General features: G+C 37.7%; 2 protein-coding genes across 2 annotated transcripts in view; one reads left to right on the forward strand and one right to left on the reverse strand.

Annotated features, from left to right (window-relative positions):
• Nucleotides 1-5,199, reverse strand: part of LOC108277111 (ferroxidase HEPHL1) — a 21,938-nt gene extending 16,739 nt beyond the window's left edge. Inside the window, 6 exon segments of the mRNA XM_047160638.2 lie at nucleotides 800-1,001; nucleotides 1,003-1,055; nucleotides 1,550-1,774; nucleotides 3,012-3,215; nucleotides 4,501-4,745; nucleotides 4,964-5,199. Of these exon segments, the coding sequence (XP_047016594.2) occupies nucleotides 800-1,001; nucleotides 1,003-1,055; nucleotides 1,550-1,774; nucleotides 3,012-3,215; nucleotides 4,501-4,745; nucleotides 4,964-5,136 (1,102 nt within the window). The 5' untranslated portion in view covers nucleotides 5,137-5,199.
• A 4,317-nt stretch (nucleotides 5,200-9,516) lies between these two features.
• Nucleotides 9,517-20,000, forward strand: part of paxbp1 (PAX3 and PAX7 binding protein 1) — a 20,344-nt gene continuing 9,860 nt past the window's right edge. Inside the window, exons 1-11 of the mRNA XM_017489297.3 lie at nucleotides 9,517-10,044; nucleotides 10,883-11,005; nucleotides 12,450-12,629; nucleotides 12,755-12,973; nucleotides 13,248-13,351; nucleotides 14,155-14,372; nucleotides 15,966-16,155; nucleotides 18,252-18,375; nucleotides 19,007-19,109; nucleotides 19,236-19,351; nucleotides 19,634-19,833. Of these exons, the coding sequence (XP_017344786.1) occupies nucleotides 9,744-10,044; nucleotides 10,883-11,005; nucleotides 12,450-12,629; nucleotides 12,755-12,973; nucleotides 13,248-13,351; nucleotides 14,155-14,372; nucleotides 15,966-16,155; nucleotides 18,252-18,375; nucleotides 19,007-19,109; nucleotides 19,236-19,351; nucleotides 19,634-19,833 (1,878 nt within the window). The 5' untranslated portion in view covers nucleotides 9,517-9,743. The remainder of the gene's footprint in view (nucleotides 10,045-10,882; nucleotides 11,006-12,449; nucleotides 12,630-12,754; nucleotides 12,974-13,247; nucleotides 13,352-14,154; nucleotides 14,373-15,965; nucleotides 16,156-18,251; nucleotides 18,376-19,006; nucleotides 19,110-19,235; nucleotides 19,352-19,633; nucleotides 19,834-20,000) is intronic.

Consider the following 20,000-nt stretch of genomic DNA (forward strand, 5'->3'; position numbering starts at 1 on the left):
GCATATTCTTCTTGACATGTCTGTTCTAACTCAAGCATGCTGTTTGTCCAATCTTCTGAAATGTTTATAATAATTTTTTCAGCTTTGTTATTTTGCCTTCTTCAAATCAACTCTGAAGCTCAAGAGAGTCATAGGAAAACAGTATATAGCCTGATATCTCATTAATATCTCATTAATAACTTGCAATTCTGTTTATAAAAGATAAATTCTTTTTAAATGCAAAATTATGGGTGCTGCAAACTTTCATCCCATATATCTGGATCTTCAATTGCATGCTTCAAGATATATTATATGGCCAAAAGTATGTGGACACCTGAACTTCACAACCAGATTTTTTTTTTTTCTTTACAAAACCATGGGCATTAATGTGGAGCTGGTTCCCCTTTGCTTCTATAGCAGCCTCCACTCATCTGGGACATCTTTCCACTAGACTTTGGAAAGGGACTGTGGGAATTTGAGCCACAAGATGATTAGTGAGGTTGGGCAGTGATGTTGGACAAGAAGGCCTGGTGTGCAGCTTGCATTCCAGTTCATCCCAAAAGTGTTCAGTGTGGTTGAGCTTAGGGCTCTGTGCAGGCCACTCGTGTTCTTCTATACCAACCTTGGCAATCCATGTCTTCATCGACCTCATTTTATGCACAGAGGCATTGTCAAGCTGGAACAAGTTTGGTCGAGACCCAAAATTTCGTGGCAACAGTTTGGGGAAGGCCCTCTTATGTTTTTAATGGCCAGATGTCCACTTTTGGCCATATAGTGTACTTCTTTCAAATGAAATACTTTCTCAAAGCTGAAAGTGTACCTTGCATGTGGCTGTTAACCTTACAGTTCAGCAGCCATCTTCCTAGTGTTAAGGGCTCCATCTCTGCAGTCATGAAAGAGGCAGGAAGCACACTGACACTGTCAACACGATGTCCTTGAATCAGCAACGTTTGCCCATGAAAATGTGCCGAGTGGATGTCCACCTCATTGCCCATGCCAATAAAATGCCATGAAACTTTTTTTGTTCTGGCACATCTCAATCCCAGGAAGGTTCCCATACACATATCCATTAATAGCTATAAAATGAGATAAAGAATGATATTCATTATGAAAAACATCATATCACAACTCTTTAAGGCATTTCTCAGATTTCTTGGGTATCGATATGTATCATGATATATAGGTTTGCTCACAAATTGCTGATAGTGTTACTTTAAAAACTGTTCAATTATTTAAAAAATATTTTATTTTTTACAGTAAAAAATCTTTTGATTTATAAATATAAACACATTTAACATTGAAAAGGTGAAAGATTCTTTACATTTTTGTAAACATTTTAATGTTATAATTTTGAAAATTAAGTAAAAATAAAAAATCTCAGCTGCTTCCTGTCACTTTGTAATTTTTTTCATTTATTGAAAAATCATGATATTGACAATATCTCAGAACAGTATAGATAGTATCATTATAATGATATCAACATATTGTCCAGCCTTAGTAGTATTAGTTTCAGAATTTCACCATTATTTAGGCCATTCAAAAAAACACAGGTATCCAAATAAATAACTACCGTTCATCTGATTAGAATGTTGGAAGTCTGGATCAGAGGGATCAACATCAGCTGGCTCAAAACAGAATTTTTGAATGTTTTCATCTAGGTACCAGCTCAAGTTTTCATTCACCACACTGAACAAGAGGAGGAAGTCCTTATCCACATCTGTTCTTTGCACCTGAGAGTAGGTAAGCCCTGATGATCCCTGGAAATGCCTTGCTTCAGAAACAGACTGCAGGATACCTAAGTGAAATTGACAGTGTGTATACAGATATACAGTTCCTTCCAAAACTATTGGAATGGCAAGGCCAATTCATTTGTTTGTACTATACACCAAAGACATTTGGGTTTGAGATAAAAAGATGGAAGACGAGCGTTTACATCTAGATGTGTTAAACAACATAAAACATAGTACCTTTTTATATCAGACCACACAATTTTTAGCAAGAAAAAGTATAGGAACAGATAAGTCTTAATCTTAGTCTTAAATAAATTAAAGTAAATAACACATAATACATTTGGTTGCATATCCCTTGGGCTGCATTAAACCTGCGACTCACTCACATCAACAAGTTGTTGGTTTCTTCTTTTGTGATGCTTTTCCAGGCTTTTACCACAGTCTCTTTCAGTTGTTTGTTTCTCGGGGTTCTCCCTTCAGTCTCCTGCCCTGTTTAGTTTGTTCACGATGTCACTGACTGTTGTTTTGGGCTATCACAAACTTTTTGTCATCAGCTGTTGATGTTTTCCTTGGCTGACCCATTTGGTGTCTGTTGCTCAGTACACCAGTGGTTTCTTTCTTTTTCAGGACATTCCAAATTGTTGTATTGGCTATGCCCAATGTTTGTACAATGCCTATGACTGGTTATCCCTCTTTTCCTAGCTTCAGAATGGCTTGTTTTTTTCCCCACAGACAGTTTTCTTATCTTGATGTTGGCTTATCATTTTGAACAATAAATACAATCTTCATAGGTAAAACTGAAAGCTAAAACCAAGAGTAGATGTTCAGAAATGTTTATTGTTTAAACAATCTAACAGGACAAACCTGGGTAACAAGACACACCTGTTGGTCACATGTTCCAATTTTTTTCCTCACCTACAAATCAGGTGGTATGATACAAAATGTGCTGTGTTCTATGTTGTTTAACAAGTCTACCTATAAATAACCAAAAATAACAGCTGAAATTCTAAACTTTATTCCCATATTCATTGTTTGATCTCAAACCCAAATCTCTTCAATCTACACCAAAAACAAATTAATTGACCTTGCCATTCCAATAGATTCGTAGGGGATTGTACATGGATAAACATTGAAAATTTTATAGCAGTATGATGTGAAAGTTATGTTAGAATACCTAATATGTCTTACTTGTATGTCTTATCTCAGTTAAGTGTTAGTTACTAGGTGTGTACACATATTGTGTGTGAATGGAAAAAACAAATGAGTGTCATTTGAAATACTCATCATTTGAAATGAAGGTACCTTTCTTGCAAGTCAGTAGGGCACCTATGAGTCCAGAAGAGATGTCTTTGAAGGCCATCACATGTGAATGGTAAGCCCAAGTCAGACAATTGGGATCTCCTTTAGTGGGTGCAAACTTTTGCTCCACTGTCCATGTACAAGTGTATGTACCACCAGGAGTATCCAGTTTATTTGCTCCAGAAGTTCCATCTGGATATAGGGCCCCTAATACACATATCATCCATTCAATCCTTGTTTTGCATATGCATAAAATGGTTATTTTATATATATATATATATATATATATATATATATATATATATATATATATATATATATATATATGTTGAACACGAAAAGTTTGCCCTAGAATAATAATAATTATTACTCATTATTATCATTATTATCAGTAATTAACATAATCACAGTTTCTTGATGCTTTTCGTCTTCATTCATTCTTCATTCAGCTTCTGAGCCCATAGTTGTTGAGTGTTAGCACAAGGTTTGAAAATAAGAGATTTTATTATGCTGTGGAATTATTATTCCTATATTATTTTTTTGACCTGCTTAACAAGTCATAACGAGTCAATTAAGGAGTCTATCATGTAAATTAAGCAGTATCTCTCATATTATATTTCTATGACCCGTTATTCTATGTTGAGACCAAGCAGTCTTTGAGGAATCATAAATATAATTAAAGCTGCAAGCAGGGAGCCAAGCACCCAGACTCAGTGAGTCACATATTCCCAAACATGCTACAACTGTTGCATAAGCAAGCACAGAAACACAGAGCCATAACTGTAGGCAAAGGGATTCAAGAATGGTTTGTAGTTGAACTCGTCCTAACTCAGGGAATCCAGGGATTCATTTAAAATTTTGGATACATGGTTCAAAAGTTATGAGCATAAACATGCTTCCAAATTAGGCCCAAATTTGAGCCAATTGTGGCGCTAGAGCACTGGTAGCACATGGCTCAAATTTGGTCAGAATGTTCCTTAGACCCTCCCCTGTCAGTGTGCCAAATTTCCCAATTTTTTCCCATATGGTTCTATGGGGTGCCATAGACACCCTAGCCAGAAGAAGCAGAAGAAGAAGAGGTGGAATAACAATAGGGTGCCTACACACCTTAGGTGCTTGGCCCCCTAGTAAACACCAGTTGTCTGTTAGGTACATTCAGTATACCAACCCAAAATAGCAGCACAGTGTTTTGGTTGGTTTTGGCACACAGTACAAAATACAAGGTAACAAATAGGCTGGGTAACCCAGGTAACCCTATTTCCTTCAAGGAAAGGTTTTTGTTTGTTTGTTTTAAAGTAATAAAAAAAAACAAATCATAATTATTTAAACTGAGCATTGTGTGATAGATGAAACTAATCTACTGAATAAATGTTTTAGTACATCTTTAGTACAAACTTCATTCTGCTTTTTCGGAAGACAGTTTAAAAACCACACATTTTAAATGTATATTCAATGTGTTTTGAATAGAAAGGATTATGCAGACATGTTTTACCCTCTGAATCTTTCTCATAGTGGACTCCATGTGGGTGAATTGAATATCTTCTGGAGGCAAAGTTCTTCAGGTGGATCACTATGACGTCTTCAACCTCAGCCCGAATTACAGGTCCCAGGTAACCCAGCCAAGTGGGTTTGAGGATCTCCTGTGTGTATGTCGCATCTGTGTACTGCCTGTATATGGCTTTCTTATACACATGGCCAATCCGATGGGGACCTTGAAGCATGAACAGTGATGCATGCCTAGAACACAGTGAACAATATAATAGACTCTAATACTGATACTGTATATTATTTTAGTTTTATAATTGTATAATGCCTTAATAATCATAGCACATAGCACCTTATTTGTAAAGATTTTTGTAGGTAGGACTGTGTGAGACAAATATACAAGGTCGATATTGTGTGTGTGTAACAAATAAAAAATGGCATGAAATAAATGATGATATATAGAAACTCACTCATTCTGAGTAACTGGTGTCCCGTTTATGTGGTTATAACCACCTGGTGCATAATCCCAGTTCTCTTCTCTTATCCCAATAAAGAAAGTTCGGGTGATGCCTTCATTTTTTTCAACAAGAGTGCAAAAACTGATTAGACTAAATAAACACCACCGATTTACACGAAACTCCATTCTATAAACTGTAGCGTGTCCTCATTGAAGTGCACGGAAAGTTGTGAAATAGACAATGATGTGGGAAGTGACACATGACAGCGGATTTCAGCCTATGAGAAATGAAGCATTGTTCCTACAACCATGCAAGTGACATGCTCATAAATCCTTTTTTGGTTTCTTTTGAGTTTTTCCAATTCATTTTTTTTGTTATATGATAGTGATCATTATTAATATGGTATGGTAAATTGTTATTGTGGTTTAACCATAATTCTATAATTTATTCAGAAATAACACATATGACATTCTCTTTTGAGTACATATTTCAGTAGACATAGTGGTTTGCCTTTCAGTGGATGATACTGGACACTCACTTACTGCAGGTAAACCTAATTCATGAAAATCTTCCCTTCTGTTTAGTTTAGTTCCAACATTCCTTAACATTCAGATACTACTAAAAGCCTTGTTTATCCGGTTCAGCTGTGCATAACTGAAACTAAGAGTTGCATGAAGCTTTTCGAAGCTGGGCTGGGCATCCTAGTTCAAAAGAGTGTGTGTTAATATAAAGTGTCAGGATAGCCTTGGTGCCTAACAGATCCAGGGTCCCTTGTTCAATCCTGAGCTCAGGTTACTTTCTGTGTGGAGTTTCACATGTTCTTTCAGTGAGTGTATGGGTTTCTGTTGTGTTCTTTGGTTGTTTTCAACCTCCCAAAAATATGGTGATTGGATTGGAGACTCTTGGTGTGAATGAGTGTGTGAATGTCTGTGTATGGTGGCCTATGATGGACTGGAGTCTGAACCAGGGTGTACTCACACCACATGCCCAGTGTTCTTGGGATAGACTTTGAATTCACTGTGACCTTGACTGGGATAAATTGGTTACTGATGAAGATGATTAAATTAATGGTTGAATGACAGATGACTGTCAGCATAAATTAATCTTCTTTACAAAGCATAAACATGACCAACACAATAACAATAAATCAGGGGTGCTTGAGTTATGCATATTTGGAATGCATTGCTAATTTTAAAATAAATAGATTCAGGCACCCTAGGAATCGGTTAATTTATAAATGAACAGATTCTCATCCATACGACACACCCATATCACAAAGCCTGTCTGTCTGTAACTGCAATTACTTATACATTTACAGCATAAGAATATTATTGAAATTATTCATGTACAATAACTTTTATACTTTTTTCCCATCACACGATCTTCAATATACACTAAACATTAATTTCTGGTCACCGTCTTTCTTTTTTTTTTATTTTAAATCCGTCTTTACAGTGAGGGAAAGAAGTGTTTGATCCCCTGCTGATTTTGTACGTTTGCCCACTGACAAAGAAATGATCAGTCTATAATTTTAATGGTAGGTTTATTTGAACAGTGAGAGACAGAATAACAACAAGAAAATCCAGAAAAACGCATTAACCGTCAAATATGATGCATTACCACCACCTAATGGTCCTTTTCAGGCACTACAAATTGACTTTACATACATGCCATCTATCAGAGGTCTCAAATATCTTCTAGTTATCGTGGATCAATTCTGTATATGGGTAGAAGCCTTTCTATGCTCAAAGGAAAATGCCAATACACTCATTAAAATTCTCACAAAAGAAATAATCCCACACCTTTTGTTTCCAAGGTAACATAGAAACTGTGCAAGTACCTAAACATGGATTGGCACTTTCATATTCTATATCATGCCCAGAGCTCAGGGATTGTGGAAAGAAAAAATTGCACCATTAAGGAATGCCTTACTAAGGGGCTCTATCCGATACCCCTCAAGCAACTGGGTCGATTTATTACCTGCCATCCTATGCGAACTTTGCATGAATTCAAGTTCAAGTTCAAGTGGTTTTATCGTCATTTCAACCATATACAATTGGAACAGTACACAGTGAAATGAAACAACGTTCCTCTAGGACCATGGTGCTACATAAAACAACACAGTAACCACATGAGACAACACAGAACTAAATAAGATCTACAAACATTCTACATAAAGTACACGTGCAGACATGTGCTAACACAGGACAGTACAGTAACTACTCAAACAGGGCAATAGGCACAGTAAGTGACAGTGTAGCGCCGAGCAGTACACAGTATTAGTGTTGAAGTGTCTGATATACAAGTGTTGCAAAAGATAGGTTCCAAGGAGTAACAACATAATTTAAAAATGGTATAAATGTAAACATAACATGCTATGACTGAGTATTCAGCAGATTAGCTTATACCAAACATGGACATAGCAGTTATTTTGGTAGCAGCCAGGTAAAGTGTATATGAAGTGTATATAGTGAAAATAAATTAGATACTATATTTTTAAAATACCGTAGCAGCAAAAAATGCAACAGTGTCAACGCAGGAATGTGCAAATATTGCAATGGGAGTGGGATGGTGTTCAGTTCAGAGTGTGTGTGTGTGTGTGTGTGTGTGTGAGCCCACACTCTGAGTATTGAGGAGTCTGATGGCTTGGGGGAAGAAGCTGTTACACAGTCTGGTTGTGAGGGCCTGAATGCTTCGGTACCTTTTTCCAGATGTCAGGAGGGTGAAGAGTGTGTGTGAGGGGTGTGTGGGGCCATCCACAATGCTGGTGGCTTTGCGGATGCAGCGTGTGGTGTAAATGTCTGTGATGGGGGAGACCCTGATGATCTTCTCAACTGTCTTTATTATCCGTTGCAGGGTCTTGCAATGAGGTGCAATATCCGAACCAGACTGTGATGCAGCTGCTCAGGATGCTCTTGATAGTTCCTCTGTAGAATGTAGTGAGGATGGGAGGTTGGAGATGGGCTTTCTTCAGCCTTCGCAGAAAGTAGAGACGCTGCTGGGCCTTCTTGGCTATTGAGCTGGTGTTGAGGGACCAGGTGACTTCTAATCATGACAAAAGTTTCTCCTTTTGAGATCATTATGGGCAGACAATTTTCCACTCCATGGACTAAGGTAAATCAGGCGTTTGCTTTCCTCCCCTTTCCACCAGGTGACATAGAGCCATCAAGACTGCAAGAGCCTGAAAACGCGAAAGGTTGGGGGAGAAGCCTTTGGTCATCCTACACGTGTGGTGGCAGTTACCCGTACTGCTGTCCTCACAGATTCACAACGCCAGTGGGTTCACAACAGCAGCATCAAGCGCTGTCCAGTGACAACAGACAATACTGCCATCAAGCAGCCCCTTAGAGGGGCCTTTCTCATCTTATTTAACACCTACACATATAGCTCTGTTTTGTTTTAGAAATACACACATATTTTTTTCTTGTGCTCTGTAGAGTCCACCGAGAGCATGCACAGGCCCTTCTAAGGACCTAAGAGGGCAATTGATGAGTTTCCGGCATGATCTCTGTGTCTCAATTCTGTCTTGTAGTTCTTATGTCAATCAAACATGTAATAGATGTTTTGATTTTATCTGTGACTTGCTCCAATTGAAAGTTATCATTCTTTATCAATATTTCTTTTAATTCAAAACACATTGCAGAGAGAAACACTGATAAAACCAAAGTTTTGCACTATCCACAATGAGGAATTTGCATAGCACTGAAGCAATTCTAGCCTGAAATACCACCTGAACTCAAAGCCAAACAAAGACTTTGGCAGGGTTGCAAGGAGAAAGCCACTGCTCTTCAAGAATGTTGTGCAATGGCCCAATGCAAGCAGTTCATTGAGGAAACCCACCAACATCCCAGAGTTGAAGCTGTTCAAGGTGAGTGTACTGCTACTGACATTGAGTGGTTAGACTAGAAATATACTCTAACATGACATAGTTGTTCTTCCAAAAGCAAGAGTTGAAGAATCAGCTATGGGAAACAGGTATAGTAGAGTATAATGTAAAAAGTATAGTGGAAAGTGGAAATAATGACCATGGATGCAGATTTTCTAAGGAGGATGGGACTGGAAGTACGAATTTAAGAAATATTAAATATTAAAGAAATATTAAGTTACAGTGAGACAGTAGGTGGCAGTAATGCAACATTAAGGATACCAACTGCTGTAAAACACCAAAGAAGAAGAAGAGTTGTTCTTCCTTTCTGTTTGTCATACAGAGTTACCTACTTTCATTTTCAGGAACTCAACATTTGCATCTTTTGCTAGCTGTGATTTATTTATATGTTTTTTGCCATGTGTGCATTCATACAAGACCCTCGTTAGTGTGATATCTCAAGAACAAGTAGTTGAATGTTTGTAAGATTTATCTGGTAGTGTAAATATCACTGCAACCAGCAGAAAAAACAGTAGATTTTGGAATTGATCCAAGCAGGGCCAAGGTCAAGTGTCTGAAATATTTGTTCATCAATAGTTTCCTTCGGGCTAAAGTATATTTTAAAGGTATTTCTGGCATGCAAATTAGTAACAAGAAGGACTAGACTCTTGGTGGCAGAGATATCCCTTATCCATGACCATTGGCGTCTGGTTATATTTTTGTATTACTACAGTTATCCGCCGGGGGGCAGCACTGACTCCGCTGTGAACGTTTCGGCCTCAAAACGTTGCCGAAGAAGAAGTAATTCAACGAACGGGGAAGATGGTGGACTTTCGTCAATCATTTAGGCTTGTTCTTGGCGCCTTGCAGAAATAATTCACATTAACTTGCAAATCCGACTGCAGTTGTATTAGTTGCCGCGTCGCAATGTTTAAGAAAGCAAAAAGGTGCAATTTCAGACGCCGGAACGATTCTGACGACGATGAAAAAGACGAGGTCCAGGATGAGCCAAGTCAGGAGGTGCCGCAGCCGCAGCCGCAGCCATGCGGGCCTGTAGTGGACAGCTCACACACACCAGCCGCCGAAACACTTACCGCAATTAATGCTGTCAATAGTCATGGAAATGGAGTTCAGATGGGAGCCATGAAGCTTTCTAAAGATAAGAAAAAGAAGAAGGAATGCCGAGAAGAACCTAAGGCCAGTTTACTCAGCTTCAACGACGAAGAAGGTATAATAGATTATCGTAGCAGGACTGAATTCTAAACGACTGCCTAAATTTCCGTTAAGTGTACTACATGGCTTACAGGAATGAGTATTACATGTTCAGTATGTAAGTGCATTGCTATAGGGAGTCGCGGGCTGTTTGGGATTCAGCCTGTGCATTACAAAGCTAAGCAGCTAATTAACATTAGCGCATACGTTACACAACTCCAGAAAAATGGGCACCCATGTAAATATACACAATATATGCAGTGAGGGGTCAAGTTGAGCTTAAAAATATAAGCCGGCCAAGTTATTATTATTTATATATATATATATATATATATATATATATATATAAAGTATATTTGATATATATATATATATATAATATATATGTGTATATATGCATATACACATGCATATATATATAGTTATGTGTTTATATATATATATATACACACATGCATATATATATAGTTATGTGTTTATATATATATATATATGTGTGTGTGTGTGTGTGTGTATATATATATATATATATATGTGTGTGTGTGTGTGTGTATGTATATATATATATATATATATATATATATGGATTATACATGTGTGTGTAATATATGTGTAATCCATATCTGTATATATATGTGTGTGTGTGTATATGTGTATATATATATATATATATACACACACACACACACACATACATACACACACTGAATTAACCTGCAGTTGTTGATTAGTTAAAGCTGTTACAACTAACAGTATTTCATCCATAAAACAAAATATTTTTCGTCAAAATTCAAACAGTTCCTGAATAACGACTTGGTTTTGGTTTTAGTGACCTGTTTTCTTTCTGATTCCAGAGGACACTGAAGTGTTCAGAGTGAAGAAATCCAATCACAGTAAGAAGATTGTGAAACAGCTCAAGAAGGAGTACAGAGAGGAAAAGAGCAGCCATGTTGTGCAGGAACATACATGCCTCGATGGTATGTAATATAAGGTTAAATCAAATCACCATTTTATGTACAACAATCAGCCATAACATTAAAACCACTGACAGGTGAGTAAATAACATTGATTATCTCATTACAATGGCACCTCTGAAGGGGTGGGATATATTAGGCAGCAAGTGAACAGTCAGTTTTCGAAGTTGTTGTGTTGGAAGCAGGAAACATGGGCAAGAGTAAGAATCTGAGCGATTTTGACAAGGGCTAGACGACTGGGTCAGGGCATCTCTAAAACGGCAGGTCTTGTGGGGTGTTCCTAGTATGCAGTGGTTAGTACCTACCAGAAAATAGTCCAAGGAAGGACAATTGGTGTACCAGGAACAGGGTAATGAACGTTCAAATCTCATTGATGTGTGTGTGGGGGGCGAAGGTTAGCCCGTCTGGCCCAGTCTCTCAGAAATGCTACTGTAACACAAATGCTGGCTTTGATAGAAGGATGTCAGAACACACAGTGCATTGCAGCTTACTGCATATGGGGCTAAGTAGCTGCAGACCAGTCACAGTGCCCTATCCAGTGCAGAAGGTGAATATGTTATGATGGATAACAATTTCTGCTTTCATTTCCTGATATTTACATCTAGAGGTGTTACAACTTGGAACATGGCACCTTTTGTTTGAACCCACCCATTTTTCAAGTGATCAAAAATATTAGAACATGTAGCTGACACGTTTCTTGTCGACCAGGTGTGCCCTGTTAGATCGATCATTTAAATAATGAATGGCTCTGAATGTCTACCCTTGGTTTGAGACCTGGGTTTCACCTGTGAAGAATGCATTTGTTAAAAAGGTTAAACCAACATAAAGACCAGAGAGCTGTCTATGGGAGAAAAGCAAACCATATTGACACTTTTTTTTCCCCTTTAAAATTGGAAATAAACTAAATGTTTTAGAGTTTTGAAATATTTAAAACAAAAGAAGTGAAAGAAAGTATATGTAATATTCAAGATTCTGCACTATTTTTAGCTCCCTATGTAAACGTGTGATATTGACCACATTAACTGCTTTGTAGAAAAAGGTCAGGTTCTCCTCATGTCTAATCTCTTCTATTGAAACATCTGTTCAGATGGCGCTCTGATTGATTTGGTCTAAAATGGATCATATGATTTTGCACAAACGTGTGGAATCCATGCCAGCTCGAGTGCACACTGTCATTAAAGCAAATAGGGGACATACCACATACTAAGAAACTTTGAAATTCACGTATATATTTTAAAGATTCTACTTTTCACTCAAGTTGATTTCAGTTAAATAATTTGTTGTGTTAAATTAGAAAGGGATGCAAAAAATGAGTTGTCTCAGACATTTGTACGTGTGTCTATGATGTGATGTGATATATGATATGATATCTACACTATGATACTGTGGTCAGTGTGTGTGTGTGTGTGTGTGTATATATATACACCTGGGCTTTGTTATTTAAAAGGTGTACAGTGTCTGTCTGGAGCCAGTGTTAAAGAGGAGGCAGCGGACAGCAGAGGCAGCAGTGAACAAGGTGAAGGTGAGATGGAGGTGGACAGTAATGATGAACAGGATGAGGAGAGTGAAGCCAAGCAGGGAGGAAACTTCTCTCAGACTCTGTCTGCTCTCAGCTCCCTCAGACCAGGTTTGTTTTGTTTTTAGGTTGTTGTGTTTTGTTTTGTGTTTTTGTGTGTAGAATAATAAGCTTTGTTTTTTGCTGTATTCAGGAAATGGGTGTATAGGCATTTGGCAATTCAATTTTTTCTGCAGGTGAGATCCCAGATGCGGCCTTTATTCACGCAGCCCGTAAACGGCGGCAGATGGCACGGGAGCTTGGAGGCGAAGCTCCACTAGTGGAGACGGATGCGTCAAGTAAACGACTGGTCCGTGAGGACGAGCAAGGTGGAAGTGATGATGAAGATGAGAAGAGGATCGTGTTCAGTGGCGTCAAGCAGAAGAGCCAGCGTCAGAAAATAGCAGAGGAAATCGGTAAGTGTGCTATATTGTGGTGTACAAGTGTTTGCTGGTGTACACCATCAGTCACTAAATCTTTGATAGATTCTATAATGGGTTTTCTGAGGCTGGTGTGATTGTCTGATAATGTAATGCATTGGTGTGCATGTGTAGTATTTGAATCAGGCTTTGAATCTGATTTGGTGTTCTTTTCAAAACAAATGTTGTTTGAAGATGCTGTTTAAAAAAGTGTAAATGTCAGTTGTAAATGTGAAGTATTGAGGGTAATGATGTGTGCGTGATGTTGCAGGTATTGAGTGCAGTGATGATGAGGCCTTGAATACTGAAGGCCATGATGAGGAAGTCAGTCGCTGGGAGCAGGAGCAGATCCGGAAAGGCATTAGCATACCTCAGGTGAACTCCCTAATTTTTTCATTGTAAATTCTTTCCACTTTCCCCAAATGTACTCAATTAGACACATGCTTGTTTTATCACTTTTATTAACATTCTTGTTTTATTAATAAAAAGTAAGTCATCACACAGTGACTAAGAAATACAATTTCTACATAAAATTGAATAGGTGTTACAGGTAACAGTCCTCAAGAGTGAACTGTGTTTTAATTGGGAATTTGATTGCTGGGGTCTTTTAATAAGGCTTATTTAATGGTAATACTGGAGAGCTAACTTTGCCTTAAATCACAATCTTCCTATTCATGTTCTGTAACTATTATTTTATCTAATTATATGTAGCATATGAAGACTGTAGAGCTTGTCTTGTCAAATATTTATACACTTGAAGAAATCAGGTTAGCTAGTTTTCTGAGATTGGTTTTGCTGCCGTACCAAAACCCAAGGGGGTGGAGCTGAACCTCCTATAACCTGAACCTCAGAACGGTTACAGTTCTGCTGGAAACACTCTACGACACAGAATTATACATTTAACAGCACACTTATCCAGCGTGAAACACACTTGGGTGTCTCTCTCCCCTGGACTCTTCGTTCAACTCCACTCAGTGTAGGTGGATAGGAGTTGCTGGATCAACTTTGGCTCCACTACTTGGACTTTTGGTTGTGCAACTGATTATATACCAAATACGACGGCATGATGCCACTTTCCTAAGCCCTATTCCTAGAAGCTAGCTTGGAGACTTTAATTAGTAAAATTAAATGTAAGTAAGTAAAATTGAACCTGTTAACTCCTACTTGCTGCTTGTTAGGTGCAAACCAGTCAGCCAGAGGATGCGAACATGTATTACCAAACTGGCTACGAGAACCAGCAGTATGCTACATCATACAGCATGCCATACGGATACACAGCGCTCGGGTCAGAAAGTGTAAAACCTGTGAAAGCGGAGAACACTGTGCCCTATCCAATCCCCAGCAGCAGCCTTACTCCTATCACTACAGCACTGGTAAAGAAACGGCTCATGGACAGGTAGGCTCAGAGCAACTTGCTCTTCCCCACTTCCCCTCTCTACCTTAATCTGACACCCATGCTGAGTAAACCAAAGCCATATTCAATTAATTTAACGGCTCTGTAAGAGAGCATGACATGTCAACACCACGCACTGAATTGCTGGACTTCTAAGGGCTGTAATGATTAGAGGTTAACGCAAAGCAGTATGAAATGGTTCTCTGGATTTTCCAACTTTTCTCCAATGGGTTTTCCTCCCTACCTGTGTACTCATTCTTAGAGACTGGAATTGAGAATGTACAGAAATGCAATAATGTTAGGGAAAATACATATTCAGAAGTGCCAAAAAGAAATTTGTAGCAGGCAGAGAAGGGAAAAAACACAACTCTGTGACATAATGACATATAAATGATAAAACATATATTAGTTGATCGTATATTTAACTGCTTGGTTGGATTCGTAATTAATCATCAGATAAGGTTATTTACTGCAGTTGTTAAATTTTCTTTACAAAAGATCATGTCTGGTCTGCAGTTCGGCTCATGTCAGATGTTGCACATAAACTGTACCAGTGCATTTTACTTACACTTAAACAAAAGCATTAAACAACTTGTCTTTCTATGCAGGAGCATAAAAGCATAAAATGCTTAATGAGAATAAAAAAAGTAGGCTACATACTCGGGGGGTGGGGGGTTATGGTGTGATCTACAACATGGTCTATTCACAGAACGCTTTTAAGTGTAAAAATCTAATCTAGTAATTACAGGCATGTGGTTTTTCTTTTTTAAATTAATGGTACAGTAGGTAAGATTTAGTTTCTTTTTTTATTTATTTTTTTTTATATTGTTTGTTGTTCCAAGATTAAGTCTGTAATGATTAGGTGGGTTCGACCTTTGAATGATTTTTTTTTTTTCCTCTCGTTGAGTTTGCTCCGCCATTCCTGCCCATGTTCATTAAGCTCCACCCCCTGGATGTTGGGTGGCCCATAGCATGTCTGTAAAATGACTGACAGGAGGCAGATATTAACGCAATCAATCAAACTGACCGGATGTCAGTTTTCCAAGCGAGTTTTCTCAGCAATTTAATGCAATTTTTACTAAGGACACGGCTTACTCCTTTGTTTATCATGTTCTACATAGCTTTGTTCAAATAAAAAATTTGTTTTTAAAAAGATTATTGCACCTTTAAAGGGTAGCATTAGTAAGATATATATTTTTCTTCTCCCCAAATATGCCAAGCAAGCATAAAACAATGAAGCAAAAAAATGGTGTAACCACTGTTTAATAATTATACAATCAACAGTCCAGTCTTTTTGTTTTCTATTCATATGTGTTCATATATTTGTGTCTGGAATTGAGGTATTTTGCATGTACTGTTTTCACGTACCCAAACCTGCACCATGATTTCTACTGACCACATGTGTTTCCAATCTAAAATGATTTAGCTAGCGTGTCATGTTAGATTAGGATAAGAGCTAAAGTTTGCAGGGTGGCAGAGCTATAAGAACAGGGTCAGACAAACTTGATGCAAACCTGCGGAAGTGTGTGAGTAGAAGTTTCAAGCTTAGGTGTATCACATTACTGTGGGTTCTGATGCATGTCTCCTGTATGCCAGGCTGAGCTCCATGCGTCAGGGCCGCGATGCTAGTGCCCGGCGCTATGAGCAGATCCAGGAGGAGCTGCAGGCTTCCGACAATAGCATCCTGCAGCTGGAGGATTCCTCGCAGCACGCCGCTGAGCAGTACAAATTCTTGCAAGAAATGCGAGGGTATGTTCGAGACTTGCTTGAGTGTTTCAGTGAAAAGGTAAGAAAAACTTTAGACTGTCCTTTTTCCCCTCACCATGTAAGCTTGACTGCATATTTTATTTTACATTTATTTTCTTGCAAATGAATTTGATCCTTTCTGATATGCACTATTCTTTGTGGCTACCCATAAATATCAGGATTTCATTAATTGCATGGAATAAAGTTGTCATAGCAAAAAAAAGTTGTCTCATAATGGATTTTTTTTTTTTTGCAAATCTGTATAAGTTGTATTGCTTAGCAGTTGTGTTTTCATATCTTAGTCCGATATTAAATGGTGGAAAGCTAAAGTCAATTTAAAATCATAGTAAAAAATCACAATGATGTTTATTCGCCATGTATATTATTGCGTATTAGGAATTTATCTCAGTGTTTAGTATACAGGGTTCCTGCGGATCCTTAGTCTTATAAGGCATTAAATTCATTAATCTAAAAATAAGGACTTGGTTGGCATTAAAATGACTTAAATCATTCTTTCAATAGTATTAGAAATGCTAAGACATGGGAAGTAGTATTATATTAACCTTTTTTCTGACATTGAAATTTAAAATATCAAAATAATTGGTTATATATATATATAAATATATATAACCAATTATTTTGTTTAACTATTAATTATTTTGTTTAACCAATATAATTTATAAAAAATTATTTTGCGGGAGACATTCGGTGTAATATATATATATATATATATATATATATATATATATATATATATATATATATATATATATATATATATATATATATATTACACACACATATATATATATATATATATATATATATATATATATATATATATATATATATATATATATATATATATATATATATATAAATATAAATAAAATATACCAAATGTCTCCCGCATTAATGTCACTTAAATCAGTATAGTGGAACCAGCAACACTCGTATATTTTGTTCACGGCCGGGATGCTCAGAGCGGATGCACTGTTTGCTAGCTAGCATCGACATGGGAAAGTGCAAATTTAGTGACAATTGGATATCTAACCAAGATTTTGCAGAATGGCTGAAACCGGTACCATGCAACGTATTTGCCACTGAAACCGGTACCATGCAGCGTATTTGCGGCTGAAACCGGTACTATGCATCGTGTTTGAGGCGTGGCGTATTTTCTGTAGGAAGTGTTTCCAGATCAGCGTGATGTGAATCAAGGCAGTAGAAGCCCACATTTATTGTATTATAAAATTGGTCTTAAATTTCATTCCGAGTGGCTTTAAAACGTCTTAGTCTTAATCTAACTTGCCTTGAGTTGTAGGCACACTGCTATTATATTAATAGATATACAATAAATTTTTGTAAATGTGACAATACCTTTATCATTTTTGTACAATTTGTGTATTTTATATTGCATGAAAATATGTAAACCAATACATCTTAAGTATTATAATTATTGTTTACGTTCACTATTTATCGTTCAAGTGTGAGGTGTGAGCCTTTTTAAAAAAAAAAAAAAAAAAAACCTTCAGCCCCCCCCAATTTATTTATTTAACTATAAGGTGCCTTTACTCTGCCACATATTTCAATACATAAATTAAATTAATATTGACATTTGGCTGCACTTAGAATTTGTCAGCTACTGCACTTGTTTTATTGTTGTGTAATGACAATAATCTGAAGTTCGTTTTTCCAATCAGATCAGACTGGGAGTGGGGCGGGAAATATTCCTTCAGCTGTGCTCCTCATAGGACCTTGTTAACAGCATGTCTTTAATTTCAGCTCTGAAAGAGGACTCATGAGGACTTGTTGTTATGTTGCCTCAGTGCCTTTGCTGCGGCACAAAAATCAGTAGCTATAAATGTTTGAGTAGAAGCGCTTGTATTTACTACTAACAGACCTGCTAATATACCACAGACATAAAAGTTCAGGTGATGAATGAAGTCTGTTGTAGCATGCTGTTAAAATGTCTGTATTTGCTGACAAATCATGAAATAGACTAGCCATTTGACTTTCCTATGCCCCAGCAGAATGCACAAAGCCCCAGAGCCACTCATTCTTACTCTCTTTCTCTCTCTCTCACTCTCCAACTGCTCAACCGGGAGCAGCCGTCACATAACCTATCATATCTTTCAGGTGCCTGCTGTTCTGGAGCTGGAGGCTGCAATGCACCAGTTACTAAGGCAACGGGCGATGCGGCGAGTCCAGAGAAGACAGGATGATATTAAAGATGAATCAGCGGAGTTTTCGAGCCTTTCAAGTCAGTCCATCTTGAAGGTTTTTATTATTTATTTGAATGGCCTCATTATTTTCCTTTTCCTCTTGTAAAATAGCAGTCATGACTTGTATGATTTAGCCAGACTGCTAGCCAAAGCCCTGTTTGTCAGGACCTCCTGTGCTGCTGATGTCAGAATCATGGCACAGTTAAACACACCGCTTTATTTTAGTGGACTGGTTTTACATTGACCATTTCCTGCTCAGTAGAGGGCACATTGTGTGCCACTTACCTTTGTGTGTGCTTGTGTGTGAAAGCGCTCATGTCCACTCGGTTCTGAAATGACAGTGTTCAGTTCTCTTGTGAGAAATTACTGAGCCATTGTGAAACTGTCACATCAGAAACATTGCTAAGGTACTGCGTAAGTAAGTATGAGTCAGTTAGTTGGGTGAAATTATGTAATACAGATTACATAAGAGCCTGAACATACATTAAGATAATTTTCGGTAACCTTCTTAAACACACAATCATATTTACCTTAATAACTTTTATGAACAGTATTACATTTCATGATAAAATTCATCAATTTTGAATGTTCATGTAGGTATAAAATATTCTTGTAAATTTGGAGAACATATCTGGAATGGGAGATTAATATGTCCCCTGTCTGTTGCAGGTAAGGCTGTTATGGCCCCAAATCTGGACCCTTTTGGCAGAGACCGGGCAGCCTATCAGGAGCTCAGCAGGCAGAGGAGGGTAGCAGAGCGTGAGGCCAGGAGGTCAGAATGAATCAAATTCTGATATTTTATTGCTTTGCTTTTGTGTACTGTTTGTAATTTAATGCTGTAGATTATCCATCATTAGGGAATCTAAGTAATAGGGCTGTGTTTGTGTAAATTTGGCAGAGCTCGCCGCAGACAGGCTCGAGAACAGAGTGGCTCGAGGGCTGAACACAAGGAGGGACTGTCCAGCGATGACGAGGAGACCTCCACTGACGCAACAAGCTTTAACCTAGAGAGAGGTAATCGTCTTAAAATGTTTTAGTGAAACTGGTTGCTTTTTATTCATTTGGATGTTTTGGGGTCAATGCATGTTTTTTTCTGTACATAACTGAGAAACAAAATTATCACCTTTGAATAATGTCTGTACATAGACAATGAATTTTGGCTAAAAACATTTGGATAGTTTCCATAAGAGAGACCCATTAAATTGTATACGTTTTGTATTCCATTAAATGATGTCTAAAAAGCATTTACATTTCCTATGACCTAAGATTTGCATCTTTTTACTCTTTCTCCATTAGATCGTATTTTAAAAGAATCAAAGAAGGTTTTTGAGGATGTCATCGATGATTTCCATTCCTTAGACTGCATCAAGTCCCGGTTTGAAGTGTGGAAAAACCTTTACTTCACATGCTACAGAGACGCTTACATCGGGCTGTGCTTGCCTAAACTTTTCAACCCCCTGATCCGGCTGCAGCTAATCCCATGGTCGCCTCTAGAGGTACACATCTTACCTTCTTGCTCTAACCCTACGTTTATGTTAGCCAGAAACAAGTTGCTGATGTTCCACATTTCTCATGTGAAAGTGTAGTGACTGCTAGAGGTCGACCGATTGATCGGTTTTGCCAGTTAATCAGCACGGTAGCCTATTGCAGGTACTATCTGTTA

Source organism: Ictalurus punctatus, chromosome 16 (genome assembly GCF_001660625.3).
Source record: "Ictalurus punctatus breed USDA103 chromosome 16, Coco_2.0, whole genome shotgun sequence".
NCBI classification, from domain to species: Eukaryota; Metazoa; Chordata; class Actinopteri; order Siluriformes; family Ictaluridae; genus Ictalurus; species Ictalurus punctatus.